The 17285-nt window shown below is 39.8% G+C and overlaps 1 protein-coding gene across 3 annotated transcripts in view; it reads right to left on the bottom strand.

Moving 5' to 3' along the window:
* LIMCH1 (LIM and calponin homology domains 1) overlaps positions 1-17285 on the bottom strand; it is a 183276-nt gene that overhangs the window by 38369 nt on the left and 127622 nt on the right. For 2 of the 3 annotated variants that reach the window (XM_072861279.1, XM_072861280.1), the window contains exons 9-12: positions 8702-8935; positions 7474-7722; positions 6472-6507; positions 1601-1727 (exon numbers count right to left, since the gene is read on the bottom strand). In XM_072861279.1, the coding sequence (XP_072717380.1) occupies positions 1601-1727; positions 6472-6507; positions 7474-7722; positions 8702-8935 (646 nt within the window). Of the gene's footprint in view, positions 1-1600; positions 1728-6471; positions 6508-7473; positions 7723-8701; positions 8936-9503; positions 9828-10547; positions 10893-12210; positions 12466-13743; positions 14035-17285 lie in introns of all 3 variants that reach the window. The other variant, XM_072861281.1, reaches the window with a different exon arrangement.

Raw genomic sequence — 17285 nt, 5'->3', positions numbered from 1 at the left:
TAATTGCATTTTTATTGGTAAACAGGAGAAGGTACTGCAAGCATAACTTATTTTATTAAAACCAGGAACAAACCTTGTCACTTTTAATTTAGCTTAAAACCACAAATTATTGACATTACACTCAAGGGAATGCTCATTAAAGTATTTCTTCACATGACCTACATATATCAGTCTATAATCCCCTTCTTGAAACATAGACCTTTCATTTTCCCCAGTTACTAATTATTCTCATTGAAGTACCAAAGCGTTTCTTTATTCAGCTACTCCTGCTATTGCCTATTGTTTGGAAATTAGTTTTTCATTAGCAAATTTCATAACATAAGCCCTCCTCTTCTTTTTGTAATTAAAAACCAGACATGTTTATGTTTTCCAGCTCTAATACTTTAGAATAACAATAATAAAAAGCCATGAAACTGTTAATTGTTGGCAAATTTACAGCATGGGCATATAAAAAATATCCGACCGTGAATGCAGTGTCGTCTCCATAAAGCCCTTTGAATGCCAAGGACATTCCAGTAAGCACATTTGTAGTGGCTCTTCAGAACTTTTAGTTCAGTGTAGAAGGTGCTGAGGGCCTGGAAAACTTACTCACTTTAGCTCAGAGGATTTTCCATTCAACAGCAAAGAGTTCTCAAACCTCTTGAATGCCTTTGGACTCATTCTTATGTCTGCTGGGAAATTATGGCTTCCCACACATACAGACCTCTCAGCTGAAATCCTTCATTGTTCTACTACAAAAAGTTATTTCTTAGTTGTATACACTGTTCTTTTTTGGAGTTTTCCTTGAATTTTCTACCAAAAATGTCTCTGAGATGTTTCACAGTAGCTGTCCTTATAATGGGAAATTACTGTACTAGCTGCTTGAAGAGATGTGCTTTTTGTTTGGTTTTTTTTGTTTGGTTTTTTTAGTGTTTTTTTTTTTTTTTTAATTAAAAAAATATGCCCAAAATTCCTCATTTAAAAATCAGTCTTTAGGAATGAACAGGATTGATACTAAAACTCCTGATACTAACTTACCTGCAAATCACGCTTTTCTGTCCTTACTAATTTGCTGAAGATAATGCCAAATGCCAGGACAGCTTAAAAAAAAACACTGGGGAAAGAGGGTTTGGAAGGGACTTGTAACCCAAGCAGCGTGTAGCTACCTTGAAGGGTAATTTCTTTGCTTGGACAAGATGGAAAATGTTAGCATTTTCTGTATCTATGCAGATTTATTAAAGCCAAGTCCAAGCTATTTATTCACTGTCCTGCTTAGTCTTGCATTGTGTCACTTTGGGTATTTACTAATTATAAAAGTTAGAGAATTCAGAGTTAGACGCTGTTCTGCTTCCATTTTTACCTATTCACAGTTTAATTACATTTTTTTAAAAAGCAAAATACATGGTGCACAGGCAGAGGCACCAGAAGATCTTGTATTCTGTAATTTACATCAAATTATGAACTTCTATGATTTTAGCAACAATCCATTGGGACAAAAAATAAAAGGAAAAGCTCCTGATTATTTTAGTGCTAGAGACCAACTGTAGATTTAGCAGGTTGCACTTTTTTGCCTAGCAGGCTGGCCTCAATGACAGCACTGCAGACAATGTTGCATACTCACATCTTGCCATCTGGTCTCATCCTCTTTCAGCTGGTTGTGTATGTTCTGCAGTTTCTCGTGGCGAGCTTTGCTATGAGGCTGAGTCACAGCTTCTTCTTCACATCTCATGTCAAACATGCTCATACTCCTAAACAAGGGGGAAATAGGTAGTAGCGTAGCGTTATTTAGAGCCTTATATTCCTTCAGCTTATTAGAGCTAAAGCCACATGAGGGTGCTACAGCAGAATCAGACACCTGCACCATTACGAAGCTCCCAAAAGCAGCAGTCCCCTTAGAAGGACCAGTTAGCATCCCTATGGCTCCCATACAGTACTTCAGGCATTATACTCCTCAACTTTCTCTTGTTTTTGTTAGCTGACTGCAACTTTGCCTCTCACTAAGAAGTATTATTAACATTACACCTCCGTCAATAGCTCTTATTAAAATCATTCTATTCAGAGTAGAGTTCAGAACATTTTAATTCCTGAAGATTTATTTCCCAGTGAGTTTTCAAGACCCCTCCAATTAACACCGCAGACAGAAGTTTCCATTTCAGTGTAAAACAAGAGAGGCTTGAGAAGTATATTAGGGGTAGCATGGCTGGCTAAATGTTATTGCAACAAAACCGGGGAGAGCCTGCCCAGAGAAGTACTCGCAGCACAAACAGCATGGTACTTCCTCCTCTCCCCTCCCTGCCTTGAAGAAACTCAATGCTATCAGCACCAACTTATTAATACAGCTAACCTAACAAGGAAAAGCTGACATTCAGGACAAAACAGTTTCTTTCTACACATTCTATTTCTGTCCCTGACCTTTGGAGAGTTAAAGGAAAAAAAGGTCATGGTTTGATATTATACATCCATTCATATTACATAGAGATCTTCACACAAAGATAACATACTTACTGCTCCCCCCCTACTACCTATTATTAGTAAAACATGACCTCAGTTGTGCCATTAAAAGCAAAAAGCAAAAAAAACCCCGCCATGCAGTTCCACACAAAGTGATTTCACAGCAGTCTTCAAATGATTATCTGTAGCTTTAGATGAGCCAACAAACCAACTAGCAGGTGAAGCACCCAATGAAGATAAAATTGTAGGTGACTGTGTCCACAGTAATCAAAGTGAATAGACATGGAAAGCTGTGCATATATATATTTAGCCAACGTTTCTATTCAGGCAAGCAAAGATGGGAAGAAACCACTCTCAAGGGAAAACTGAAAGGTCTGGACAGAGGATGGAAAAGGACATGCACAGATCCCATCCTGTTAGTAGGTATTTACTCAGAAACAAAGGACAGAATACACATCCTATTGCCCTTAAGTGTGAACAGTGACGTTAGCATACTGGTCTGCCCCTTAAACAGAGTGCTGAGGGGTACACTAATTTGGTTTTCTCTGTGGGTAGTTTAAGGGTTGCATTGCTCAGGATTGGATTGGAGCATTCCTAAATAACAGAACCTAAAGAGATGGCAAGTTTTGTTGTTTTTAAAAGTAAAGGCATATCACCCACTAAGGAACATTTAAATATCAGTCATATTTTGCAGACTGGTGAGGTAGGTTGGGAGATGCACAACTTGTAATAAAGTCACCCTTAAAGGATTTATTCCAGTTTAAGAGCTTTTGAAAGTCACATTAAGAAAAGCCTTTAGTGTTAAGTATTTGCCACCTTGTGCCTACTGGGTCAAACTGGTTGCGTAGCTCCTTTCTTGTACCCTTCCTGTCAGAGAATTTTTCATTCACATAAAGTAGAAGAAAACAGAAGACCTGAAATGGTGGTAATGGTTTCTAGTAGAGTGCATGAGTACTCACTCTCTGCCGTTTGGGATGGGAAAATAAAAATACTTTCTACCGAGAGTTCCCTGATGTCCTAATGAAAGGCTAGTATTTATTCCCTGCATTCCCTTGGGTCTCTCAGGGTGCACAGAGACAGCAAAAACAAAGGTTTTATGGCTATTAACAATGCAATAAAAAAGGTACTCTGGAAAAGGCTTCAACCTAGGCCAGGAATCAAACTACACACTACAACCCCACATGCACCTTCTATTGTAGTTGTCACCTGCTGCTGGGCCTTCATTGCCATGGATAAGCAACATGGTAGGTTCAAACATCAGTTCTGTGGCAATATGTTACTGCACAAATGCATCTTCCCAAGAGAACAATCTGAAGGAGCCACATCTCAAAGCACTGTGCTCTGCTCTGACCAACATGTAGTAACCATTAAGGAGAACCACCTACTTTCCTGAATACATGGACAAGGCCAACTGAAAGGTCTACATCGACTTCTCTGCCTGACAAGTTCATCCTTAGAAAAGAATCAAAGAGGCCAAAACTCTGAGCTTCTGCCAAAAGACACTTTCACTATGAGTCCCACATCATTTCATCCTATTTCTTTCTTATATAAACTACAAATGGCTCCAGCCCATCACTAACACCTCATGAGCAGAACTAGATTTACTCCTTCCTTCAACCATGCGCTGGGCCAGCAGGCACACAGCATGCAAGCAGACAGGGGAGATGTAACTGTACCGAATTCATGCTCATTAATTTTCTGCCATTAGCAAAGCTCTGGGGATTGTATCCAAACTCTGTCTGGAAGCAAGAGGCCCTTCTGCTGACCAGCGTGCCATACCTGCTGTTCTAACAAAGATCTGGGAAAAAACACCGTGCAGACCAACAGTGTATTTTGGAGGGCTAGATCTTCGGGATGAGTTACGCTACTTTATTCTCGCAAGTTACAGTTGTTCTTGTCAGTGACACCATGCAGAAATTGTTTTGTTTTTGGTTTTTTTTTTTTTTTAAACAGATCTGAACAAGTGTTGGATAAAAAAAGTCCTCAAGGACTTGAGCGTTCAGACGATTTAATTTGAAAGTGAGAAATAAGGTAAAAAACTTCTTTTTATGAGAATATGTTAAAAAACCTTATGCAAGGCATTTATTATGTGGCTGCATTACCATTTTACAGGCACACTAAGACTTAAGAAACCCCAACAAAACATAAAAAGCTACAGGCTGGCTAAAGAATCAGACTCTAGTAAACAAATACACAAAAATCTCAGCTCACTATTATTTGCTTGTCAGGCTTAAAGTATAAAGCATAAGCCTAAACTCACACTGGACTGTCAAACTACCACCAGAATTCAGCCCCATCTCTTCGGGAGATGGGAATGGGGCTGAGCAGCAGCAACACACTAAGTATTGCCTTTTCTGGACCCTGAGACAGACCAGGGCTGATGACAATATCTAGCATTCACTAACCAGCGAAGGGAACTTTGTCAGTCTAATAACTAGAGTTTCTAGTTTTGCTGCTGGAATAAACAGCATCTAGTCTAAGACTGAATTCAAGTTGCAGAGTTTTCAAAGGAGACTTGACAAACATTTTGGAAGCATTTTAAATGTCAGTTCAATTTACTTCTACTTGAGAGCCAAATTTTATCAGATTCTTCGTAAGTACTTCATCTTCAGAAGGAAAAACACAATCTTACATTTATAAGAACTTAAAAGACAGTTTAGGAAAATAGTTGCTCTGAAACTGTGGCACATCTGGAAAGGATGACAAGGAGGCTTGAACTTTTATTGTTTTGCCTTTTAAAACAAAATCAGAATCAATGCAGAATAAGCAATATGATTTATTCATCCTTGCTACTCTCACATTATACAACCAAACGCATTGCAATGCCTCTCTGAAGGCATCTCCATGTACCTTCTCTCATGTTTGCATTTAATACAGACATGCAAAAATGTGGGAAAATGAACAAATCAATCAGATAGGTAGGCTTTCTGAAATGGCAGGGAAGTCTCCATTGTTAAGTATAACACTCTGTGTTATGCTCTTTTTATCTCATCTCTTCATTTGATAGAACAGATTGCTGCTGCTTGAAAATGATCACGTGTACTCTGTTGTCAGAGGGCACAGGCTCTGCTCAGCATAAAGGTATTACAGATCTTGTAAAGAATATTCAGTCCATGATTCTAGCCTTTATCATTAGAGGAAAGTGTGAAAAATTATATATGAGTCTCTGTATATACTTGTTATTAAAAAACCCCTCTGTGCTGTTTCTATTTTGTGATTTAATCTGGGAGACAGAGAAGGTCATGTGCATTTCTGTGAACAGAAGAAGGATATTAGGGACATTATTATGTGGGTAGTTCCAACTATTTCTTTGCTTCTAAATGCCTGCACTTTGTAAGAATAGTGAATACTTTCACAGAGCTTTCTAAATGACATTGCATACTACTATGAACTACAGTTCACATGCATACACACACAATTAAAGTATGTTTGAGTGCAATAAATGTCACAGTCCTACTCCTTCTGCCAAAAGTAAAGCATCGAGGTGAAGAGCTTAAAAAAAATGAAGTTTAGTACATTATTAAATTAAACCCAATCTAGAAGGGATTAAAGAGAAAGTTTTTAAAAGACAATAAAGGAACAGCTCAAGATGTATTTTCCTGGTAATTATTCTGAAGATCACAGTGGATTTTATTTTACTTTGGGATTTGTTTTTTCTTCCTGTATAGGTCATACTTCATTTTTTTCCTCAACACCCAGGCCAGATTCAGCCCAACTCTCTTTACCTGTAGCTGATTAGAGGCAATGGAAATTCAGAAGAAAAACAAAAGAAAAGAAAAGAAAAGAGGAAACAATACTTTAAGCAACAGCTGGACATTAGTGTTATGCTCAGTTTTTACAGGCTTTTATATAAAAATTATTTTTAGCTGCAATGTAAGCCATAGTGCATTCCATTTTTCAGTGCTTTTCTGAAAAATTTATTTGCTGGAACACTGCAAAATAATAATGAGGCACCAACTGCATTTTAAATTAGTAGAAAGACGGGAAAGCATGCAGTGTAAGTTGTTTAAAATAGAATCTTGTGAACACAAGACAACTTACTCTGCGTCATCAGACACAGCAGTTCTGGGGCCGAATCTACAAGACCAAATATAATATTAGAGTGCTGATAAACACATTAAGTATTAATTGCAACTGGATGCATATAATTTGGGTAACTGTCACTTGACCATCCAACCTGTACTAGTAAAGCTGAACAAAAAAGAATCATACTGTTCAGACATTATGTATTCAGCAAAAAAGACTTACCTAATCATTTGGAGGTCAAACTACATGAGAACACCACCCATCCCTCCCTGACCCCATACTAATGCCCCCATTATAAAAATCTCCTGGAGTATACCTAAAATGGGTGTAGAAAATAGTTATTGAAAATAGACAATATATTAACATTTACATTAAATGCCACACATGCGATGAATGGACACAAAACTTAACAGTTACATTCCACAACAGTGCTCAGAATCATCATGACTGAAGCACAGAAGAGACAAATATTATAGGCAGAAAGTGAGCTACCACAGAGTTCCTTTTTTGCTGCTGTTGTTGTTGGGGTTTTTTTTGTGGGGGTGGGGGTGGTGTGCAGCTGAAAAAAGGGGCTGGTAATACACAAGTCAGTGTCATTCACTAAAGTGACAGTCTTGTTTGAAGCCATGCAAACCACATATTTGTATCTGGATTTATCATAAAAGAACATAAAGTACAAAAGTTGACACTGCAACATTTTCTAATCATGGAGAAGCAAGATACACATCTCTAAAAGAGCAGAGCCCAGTTGAACCTCTGCTATTCATAAACCTTTTTTGCAATTCAACATATCTACTGTAATCAAATATTTCCTTTCAATTAGCTTTCATTTCAATATTTCAAATATTTGAAAAGAAAATACATTACACAACTACTCTGTTTGTTTCCAAAAAGTGTATTACTGACATACAGTATTTTAGTCTGGACTGAAAACACACCAGGCAATGCACAATCTGAATTCTGAAGTGTGCACACAGGGGCATACAAGCTGTGTGATTCACACCATAGAGAGCTCACGTTTGCAGATGCTCATCCTTGGATGACAATGTTTCCTTTTTGTTTTCCTCAGGAACTTCCTGAAGCTTAGACGTTTGACCAAGGTGGACTTCATTAAGGCTACCTTCACCCACTTGGGCAGTACAAATAGTCTCATCCTGTCCTGCAGGAGGGAGATTGCTTTTTTCCTGCCCTTGCTGCTGTTCTTGCGGTGGTTGTGTTACAGGTTTTCCAGAGCTATTAATGCAGACTTGTGGACATTTTTCAGGCCTGAGTGAGCCAAAGGCATCAGTGCAAAGAGATGTATTAAGCAACATTTTAAAAATCACATATACACAACGAAAAGCCTAAGTGTAAGTTAACAAAAAACCCCCCACAAACCCAAATAGCTGATAGGTAACAAGCTAAGTGGGGCAGGTGCACAAAACGTAATTTTAATAGAGAGTCAAATGCTTGTACTTCCATGCCTCTAAGTCAGAAACACAAACTGTCCTGGACACTGCCAAAGATTAAAGTATTAAGTACATATTTTAACTAAGCTATTCAACTTAAGCTCTTCTCAACACCAAACAACTGTTCAATTCTACAGCAGATGACAGTTTTTCTTCTCCTGGCTGAACTGTACACTAGTTTTTCATCTGTGTATGCACAGGCGCATGCATATCCTTCCCCTCATGTACTTTGAAGAGGCTGATGAATAAGAACCTTTCCACTCCTGCTTGCATGTGGCTCAACCAGCCAACGATAACTGTTCAAAGGCCAACTTCCCCACACAGCCTCATGCATCTGAACAAAGGTGCTTAAAAAGACACCGAGCATTATCAGGAAGGATCTTGGGATCTCTAGATTTCCTGTTTGGGAGTCACTGGCACCAGCTAAGCCATAGACAAGCATCTAACCTACCATATCCAGCACCTCTATTTCTAGCTGGAAACATTTGTCATGATTAGCTCATATTTAACTAGAAACGTCTGCAAATGTAACACAATCTTGCTATGTATATCCAATTCCACACGCTGTTAGAATTTTGCATCTGGTAGAGCTCTGCTCCGAGTCTTTACAGGGCTCTACCAAAAGGGCCAGAAACCCTGCATTGCATTCTTTTGAGCAGAAAGAGTCGGCACAGAATCAAGGACAAGTACAGAAGAAACCGCTGCTGGGCCAACAGCAACTCTTCCAGATGAAGAGATCTTGACTAACAGCCCACATGGCCAGTTGCAAGGGAGAGAGAGAAGCACAACTTACTTACCTGAGAGTTTTCTTCTCAAGTTCTCTAGCTGTGCCCTGTTTATTCTGCCGCTTTGAAAATGGCATGGGAAGGAACTGCTTAACATTGGGTCCAGGCTGTTTTAGGAAAGCTCCAGTTCTTCTGGCCAACATGTCATCTCTTTGTGGGTCTGGAAATTTCACTTTGTTTTCTGTTCCATCACTCTGCTGCTGAGGGATTTCAAGCTGTTCTTGGCTCTCTTCTCGTGTGACCGTACTGCTCAGAGAGACAAGTGACACTGTTCCATGATAACGCTCACTTGTGCAGCCCAAAGGCAAGCGGCTGCTGAGGCAACTCGGTGTACTGTTACTCAAAACACAGCTGCAGAGTGATGGACAACTAGGCATCTTTAGCTACAGTGCAGGGACTGAGAGCAAGAGGAAACTATGTTGAATGCCACACTTAGGTAGGTGATATGTTAGAAGTTGGGGATTGCATAAAAACGTATATGAAGAATTATTCACTTGGAAGCTGGCATAAAAGTCTGGACAAAGCACCATGGATTGCAAAAGAAATCCCCCCAAAACATGAAAGACTGTTTTCATGCTGAACAGCAATTAACAACTGAAGTACTCAAATATTATTAAAGAAAACAGACTGTTTTATGTTCATCGGACACATTCTTGTAAGTAATTTCATAAAACAGAACACATGCCATGATGAATGAGTAAAACACATCTTTAAAGGCCGTGTGAAGAATGGAACAACATTGCTGACTGATCCAAGCTAACACCACACACAAACCAGGCATGAGGCTCAGAGGGATCTGTTTCTGTTCTCTGACCTTTCTGCTTCCCGCGGAGTCTTCAAATCCTTCTCACAAGCTACTGCCTCCCCTTGCCGCTGCTGCAGCAGATGAGGAGCTACTGACAGGGGAGGACAATGTATGGGAACGGGGCTAGTGGTACGCCTCTGAAAAGTTCCCATCCTTCTAACCAACATATCATCTCTCTCAATGTCTGGTAAATGTCCAACGCAGTCTTCCTCAGTGCTTTCTTGCTGTTTGTTCAAACTGCACAGAGCTTGTTTCTCAGGGACGATGCCAAAAGCCGGGACAGGTGATAGCATTGTCCTGCAAGAGTCATCTGTACCTGATTTGGCTACCTCACTAGCAATGCGATTGAGAGGAGGGGTGAGATAGACAAAACATTCTCAGGTCAAATGAAAGGTAAGAAGAGGAGTCCTCCAACTCAGTTTGCAAATGTTTTATAAACACACAAACGTAACCGAATGAATGCCTTGCTAAAAGCATTAATTAAAAATTCTTGCTATGGACACAGGCTAAGCGATTAAAGAAAAGCCAAATAAATGTAAGCTCTGTTAATATGTTAACTTCCCAGAGCTGTAATTCTCCTCCAGATAAATGCCAGAAACACAGAGCACCAATACACCTTGGCTTCAGTATTACATCTTCAAAAAGAAAGTAAATCCATTTGATTTGAAGAAAGCATTTTTTGAACATCAGTAAGGCCAGCAAGCTGAAGGACAAATTCCTACTGTGCTGAAAGCAGGCAGAGCAAAGCCGCTGGAATTCAAGAAGCAGAAAAAGCTTGAACAACAGCTCAGACTCTGAGATACCAGTGATTTCACCACTCATCAGAAATTCTGAGGCAAGCTCTCAGAAGACCTTTGCACAGCGTTGTTTTGCATAACCCTAAACATGTTAAGATACTGTGAAGGCGTCAGATGACTTCTGAACAAGGCCATGCGCATAAACAGCTCTTAGGTCTATGCTGCAGTCCACCCCCATGCAGATCAGCATCTGGCAAGAACAGGTCTCATTTCCAGCTCAGCAGCGCTGAGCCTAAGCCTAAGCCACACCAAATACCTGGACTCATTCTGTGGCTTAGATACTTCATCGCTGTGTTCAGCAAACCCGAGACTGCCAACAGTAGTTGAAGGAGAGCTTTCAACATCAGAGCGACTCTCCATGCCGTCTTTCTTGCTTTCCTCTTCTGTTCCACTCTTGGATGAAGCTCTGCCAATAATGAGCTTGTCCCATTTCTGTTGATCAATCTCAGTTACTGGCCCAAAATGCACAAACTTCTGCTTGGGGCTACCAGCCTTTTTGTTCGCTCTGGCTTTGCGGACAGCAAAATCATCACGGGCTGCTGCTTTCACTGTGATTTCAACTGGTGGCAGAGTGTCACTGGGACTTTTGAAATCTTCTTCACTAGTATAAATGAGGAATAAAAGAATCCCCCCCAAATGAGACCCCAGAATAAAGCAAATTAAATGCTCCTAAGGTTTTGGAGGGTTTTTATTTTAAAATTCAAGGACACAGGTACAAACAGCTGTGGCATACTGAGGCCCAAAGTACAGATAAAATCTGAAGATATCGCAGACCTATTGGGGAAACTCTGGGAGCACACCCATGGAAGCCCTTCCTTAGGGGAAGGAATGTAGCATTCCCATTCCACACTCAGTTCTTCACCCTAACAAAGCCACAGTTCCCTGATCTGCTAACGTAGACCTGGGCCATGTGCTACATGGGACTGTGCAAGCACCAGCACACCCACCTTGTCATGGGGGAGTTCCAGTGGCATGAGAGCACCAGGAAGGGCAATTCACTTATCCTACACCAAGGGGACTGAATCTTGATTTTAATAAATCACCTCAAAAGTAACCGAGAGAGTACTAATATCTTTGAGACGAGAGAATGATTGAGTTTTGATGGTTTGTGTTAGAGCTAAAATTACACACAGTAACCACATTGTTAGAAGAATGCCTGAACAGACAGCCACCTTTAATTGGAAAATGGCGTGTGCCTAAACAGGAAGGCTAGGAGTTGTTATCCTTTCCTACTGGAGTCACAAATCACCTGCATACGTTATAGCCCACCTCCATAGGGAAATAGCTTAGAATAACTGCTTTATACCGGCTCCCTTTGCGGAGGTTTAGTTTACAATAAGAGCACGCCTACACCATACAACGAGGCTCCTGAAACTCCTGCTGCAGTGACAAACAGTGCTGGTGTACTTACTCAGTGCTGGAGTACAATGCCATGCAGATATATTAGCTCATGTCTCAAAAGCAGTATAGCCACATTAATGCAAAGAGATGCTGATCCTCAGTTAATACCCCCAAGGTATAATGCCCCAAGTCCTGAAGGTAGCTTGGTTAGCAGCAGCACAGTGCTACTGAGTTACTGGTGCCACATGGACCTTTGCGCTATTCAACTTAGAGCAGCTGCAAAGCAGGTTGCTCCATGAGACAAGAGGGACATTTCTAATATGACATTAGGAGTGTCCACCAGGGGAGTGATTGTGAAACTACTATAGTAGTTCTAAATGATGGACACACTTTAATTTCATGATAGGTAGATAGCATCCCTGTACAGATTTTGGACTCCTCCTGAAAATTTAAACAGGTGAGGACTGGTTGTCATCAAGGTATTCTTCAAGTTTAAACCCACAAGCACACACAGTGGATCGTGACATACTAAACATGCTTCCTAGGGTGCCAATCCTGTCCACAGGCAGAAACCGTACCTGGGCTCCCCTGACAGTTTCAATCTTTTCCAGGTCTCCAGATCCGCTTTTGTTATAGAGGCATTCACAAAAATCACATCTTCTTGTAGCTGAGGAAGGGTACTTTGAGATCTCCGTTTAGCCAAATCATCTCTCTCAGTATCAGGCACTTTCACCTGCTGTTCCTCCTCTGATTCAGTCTTCTCAGTTTGCAGAAGAGGGTTCTCTTTGCTTGTCACTATTTGCCTTGTTGATGCCATGTGCACCCGTCTTCTTCTAATTTAATGCATATTCAAGTTCAGCAAGAAAAGATATTTCGAGGGAGCAATGATAAATCAGTGTCAACAGAAGAGGTTCAGAGCACAAGAAGATAAAACTGAATTTAAGCAGATTAATTTCACATCAATTTTAGGAAGCAAACATGGAATCATTTGAAGTGGAAACCTCTCATCTATGCTACCCCACTCATGCACTATTGAGACCGTGTCATCACATGACTTCTACTCCTAGTTCAAGGAAGAAAAATCTTTAAGTTAGTACTGTATTCAGCACTTCTGCAATAAGCTGAATACATAAATAGTTACAAATATCTCATTTTCATATTATTAGCAAAGTGAATTAAAGTTTTGCTCGCAAACATACTACAGAATTTCTTTGATCTTAAGAGTCATGTCAATAGCATTAGACTATTAAAATTTGGTTATGTGCTCTTCAGATGCCCTGCCAAACTAGTCATTAGAAAATGTTTATATAATCAAATTACCAGCAGCTGAAAGGCACATTTTGTATTACTGAAAAGAGATACTAGATATTAAGAGAAGTTTTCTGAATGTATCAGTTAGTACAGTTAAGGTCCACTGTAATGTGTATATAGTGGTTTTGCCTAGCATCACTTCTCTTTGCACAAATAAAACAAATATACTTGTTTCCTGAAGAAGATGTGCGCCTAGCAGATATGTGTGTTCAGCAACTTCTTAAAGGTCTGTACCACTGAACTGAAGACAGAAGACATTTTCTAGGCTGAAACCTTGTAAGCCATGCTCCATTTCCAAAACCAATGCTATACAAGAAACATTAGGACTATGTGCCACACAATTTGGTGCAGTATAGCAGGTATATATATTCAGTGCATTAACTAAAGACTAAGTCTATGTTTTCTGGAGGGTATTAAAAGAATGGCATTAGATGAAAAAAAAATGCATCAAAAAATGTGCATTGAAAATGCTCAGCAAAAGACCTGAGATGCCAAACATGTCTTCTAAGTTTATTCTCCACTACTCATGCTCATGAGCTGTCTCATGAGCTTAGATAACAGAAGTGTCTAGTCTTTATGTTATTTACACTCATAGTCAATTTAAACTCCTGGCCCTAATACTCTAACAAAAAATTACAGTGAGTGATCTACATCTCTTTTTTTGTTCACTTTATGATAAAGCATCTGCATTTACTTTATCCTGTAAGTTTTTTGTAGCCAAGACAGCTTTAGTCCTACACAGCAATAAGTCATGTGAAATTAACTATTATAATAGAAAGAAAAAGACCATGAATGCACACCTTGCATGTTCCTGCTTTTCCATCTGCAATGGCTTTTTAACGTCTTCCAGTTTACCTTTATCTTTACTTGTATAGGGTCCAATTAAAAAGGAGTTAAACGGAACTATGTGTTTAGGTTGATTCATTCTGGCTCTCCGGGTGGCAAAGTCATCCTTTTCTAAATCAGGAACTCTGCTGGCTGCTTCATCTTCTGAACCAGAATCCTTCCCTTGGTAATGTGTCATGAAAGGGTTGTCCCTGCGAAGGATGATGTCTGGGGTGCTTCCGTCGTCTTCATATGTTGGCTTTTTACTGACACAGAGCAAAATTAAAGAAAGCTCTTGATGCACCAGGGGAGGAGAAGGGAGTGGCAGCACTCATCTCCAGGTCATAAAACAAGCACAGTTAATCAAATATGCTCCAGGCTGCTGTTAGATAGGGCAAAGCCTTGTTATAAATAAAACTTATCATATACAGGTAACAAATCCGCAAGGACTTCACAGAGAAAATCAGTAGTGTTGGATCTTTACTTATTTTAGCTATAACTAGAAGAACTAGTAAGAACTACAGAATTACAGTACTGTAAATGGCAGTATTAAACTTCTTGAACACTTCAAACAAAGAAAGAGATTTGATGCAAATACCTGATCCTTGGCCAACATTGCTGAATCCTGAAATACCAGATATTTGGCACTTCTTCTTAATGGCTCTATTTTTTTTAAGACCTGAGTAATCACTGAGGGTGGTTGCCCTAATATTCTTAACTGCTTTTCTTCCCACACACACCCACGCTTGATTCTTTTCCTAACTAACCTTCCCTTTCCCCCAGAATAAGCCCTCTATGCCAATGCTGACATACAGTAGCTACAAGATTGGCACCAGTATGCCAACGATCCTGGCATGCTGGAACACATTGCCATCCGCCTTGGTCAGAAACAAGACTGATACCAACACAGCCTTGTAGTTACTAAAGATTACGACAATAAAGACCCTTGACAGCTGGTACCCAGAAAGATTAAGCTTATTTTAACTTGTAACGGTCAATACTCTAAAGCAAACTGAAAAGACAGATGGCAAGAGCTATGCAACTCTCCCACTTAAAAATCAAATTGTATTTATTGATATTTTAGAAAGTTGGACATCAAGTAGGAGACTGTTCCATGCAGTACTTTTGTATGCAAATATCTTGCATTTCCTCTTTCGTATAGCACACCTTGCTACACAAAGGGAAAAAGAGGGTATCACAAAGGATTAAACAGAGTGACATTAAGGAAGCAAATCTAAATGGCTCAGGGGTTGCTTTGAGTTTCTCTCCTATTTAAGAAAACAGTAGTGCTATAATTAGCTGCTTTTCTAAAACATTTTAAAGCCCTGCAAGCCCACTATACATGCCACTTATTTCAAGGCCCCAGCTGCCCTGTCAAAGTACTGCTCAACAAAGTTGCTGGAGAAAGGTATGGGGAAGCCACAAACCATCCGTGACAGGTCAGCCTGGCTCAGGCCTTGGAGGACAGAGGAGCAACATGAAACTGGCTGCCTTCGCCTTGTTATGCTGCAACGCACAGGACCCCCTATTAGCGATGTGGAGAGCGTGCTCTCAAATTAGCCAAAGGCAACTTTTTCCTTAGATCTCTCTGAACGATCAAGATTTCATTTAAGGCAATAGACATCACTGGCAGACGGCACTCCAAAGCGAGCTCCTGTCCCTCTCCCTCATGAGCATCTCTGTTCACAACAGCTTCAGAAACAGCTGGAACAGACAGCTCTGAGCTGCTGTATGCTTTGCAGTGCTCCACGTTTCTAAACCTCCATCAACAAGTATTGTCCTATCCCTTAGCTTCCACTAACAACAATTTCTAGTCTTTCTTCCCTAAAATAATATGGTAAGAAGTTTACTAAGGATGTTGACTCTTGTACATACCAAAATCAACAGGCCTACAAGTTCATCTTCAGGTTCAAATTTCACTGCCGAACAGGCATATTGCATCACTCAATTCTAAAGCACAGGCTGTCAATACACTAGTGTAATTTGCCCAAATCCAACTGGCTTTTAAAATCTGCAATACAGTAAGTTCAAGATGACCACCAGGGAAAGAATCTGATTTTCCATTTATAGTTTCCTAAGACATCTTTTGTTTCCCCAGTACAAGAATTTGAAAGTTTTCGAGAAAATATACTGATCTAAAGTAGATACACGGTGCCTAACGTTTTAGGCACAAAGGAAAACAGTTATCTAAAAGTCATGTACACTGGAACTTGTTCTCCCAAATAAGCCAGGGTACATGTGATTAACTTCATTTTTTATCAGACTTTACTACTGGTACCATTACCGTTTTTGAAATCTAGTAATTTGGAAATAATTTTCAGAACCCTGGACATAAAGGGCATGCATAAAAATCACATAATACTCCATTAAATCTTCTTTATATTTACTTCTTAAATGAAAATCAGTAAGATGAGTATTTATTCAGCTGGTTAGGTTGAGGCTATTGTTTTATGCTTTTAGTTTTTAAGAACCATGTATAACAAAGTGACTCTTCAGTAAAAACTACTGGATTTTTCAGTCTCATGTCCACCAATGCTATTGAAGCTTGAGAGCATGAAACATAGCATTTCTGAGAAGGGTGTTTCTGGCAACAAAAAAATATGGAGTTATAATATTCAAAAGAATAACTATGAATCATTACAATGAATAACTGAAGAACTTGCAGCTTTTAGCACGTAACTAGACTTCAGCAATCAGTTTCTAGGTTAAGAATATTTTCCATTCATTTACATTTTGTTTTTAATGGAATCCAAGATTAGCTGTGACATTTTGAGGTCTCCTGAATCAGTCTGTGAGGTCTCAAAAGTACCTTTTAAGGTCACTTCACCATAGAGATAGCAAAGACTGTAGATTTGAAGCTTGCAATGGATCAGAATTCCCTGCAGATTTGCAAATCGCTCTTGCATACCCAGCCCCAGCCCTTGAAGAAACAACACACAGGTCCATGCTGGTACAGCAGGTGCTTCCAAAGTGTCAGACCGTGGGTGTTTGAACTCGCTGAAGGAGGGTCTCGTACAGGTTTGTGGACCCTTCTATTGCATTTCAGAACAACGAAAGGGTTTTGCATACCTATGCACTGTCAAGATAAGAGTCCATGTCCCTTTTGCAACGAACACACCAAGAATTCTTAATTTTCTCACATTCCTCTCTTACCCTCCCCTTCTCCATCATTTATTAGAACAGCCTTCATTCTCCTTTTCTTTTTAGAGGTCTCCATTAATCTGATCCTTACCTTTCAGATACAATAGTGTAAATAAGAGACAGATGCAGACAACAAGGCAAGCAAGGAGGATCACATATCAATAAAACAACGTGCTATAAAGGACAATATACTCCTTTGGGAAGGGGGAATGCTTTTTGGCATGCGTTTGTATAGCGTGTAGTTCAATGGAGTCCTTTCCTAGAACATGTTACAGCAATGGAGGTAAGTACTTAGATTCCAAGCAAAAAATGCATTTGCATACAAGTTCAAGTCCTTCCTGTGCCGGACCCAGAAAGGTCCCCAACTGAGTTTCAG

The sequence above is a fragment of the Ciconia boyciana genome, chromosome 5 (assembly GCF_034638445.1).
Source record: "Ciconia boyciana chromosome 5, ASM3463844v1, whole genome shotgun sequence".
NCBI lineage: Eukaryota > Metazoa > Chordata > Aves > Ciconiiformes > Ciconiidae > Ciconia > Ciconia boyciana.
This window is presented reverse-complemented; position numbering and strand designations above follow the sequence as displayed.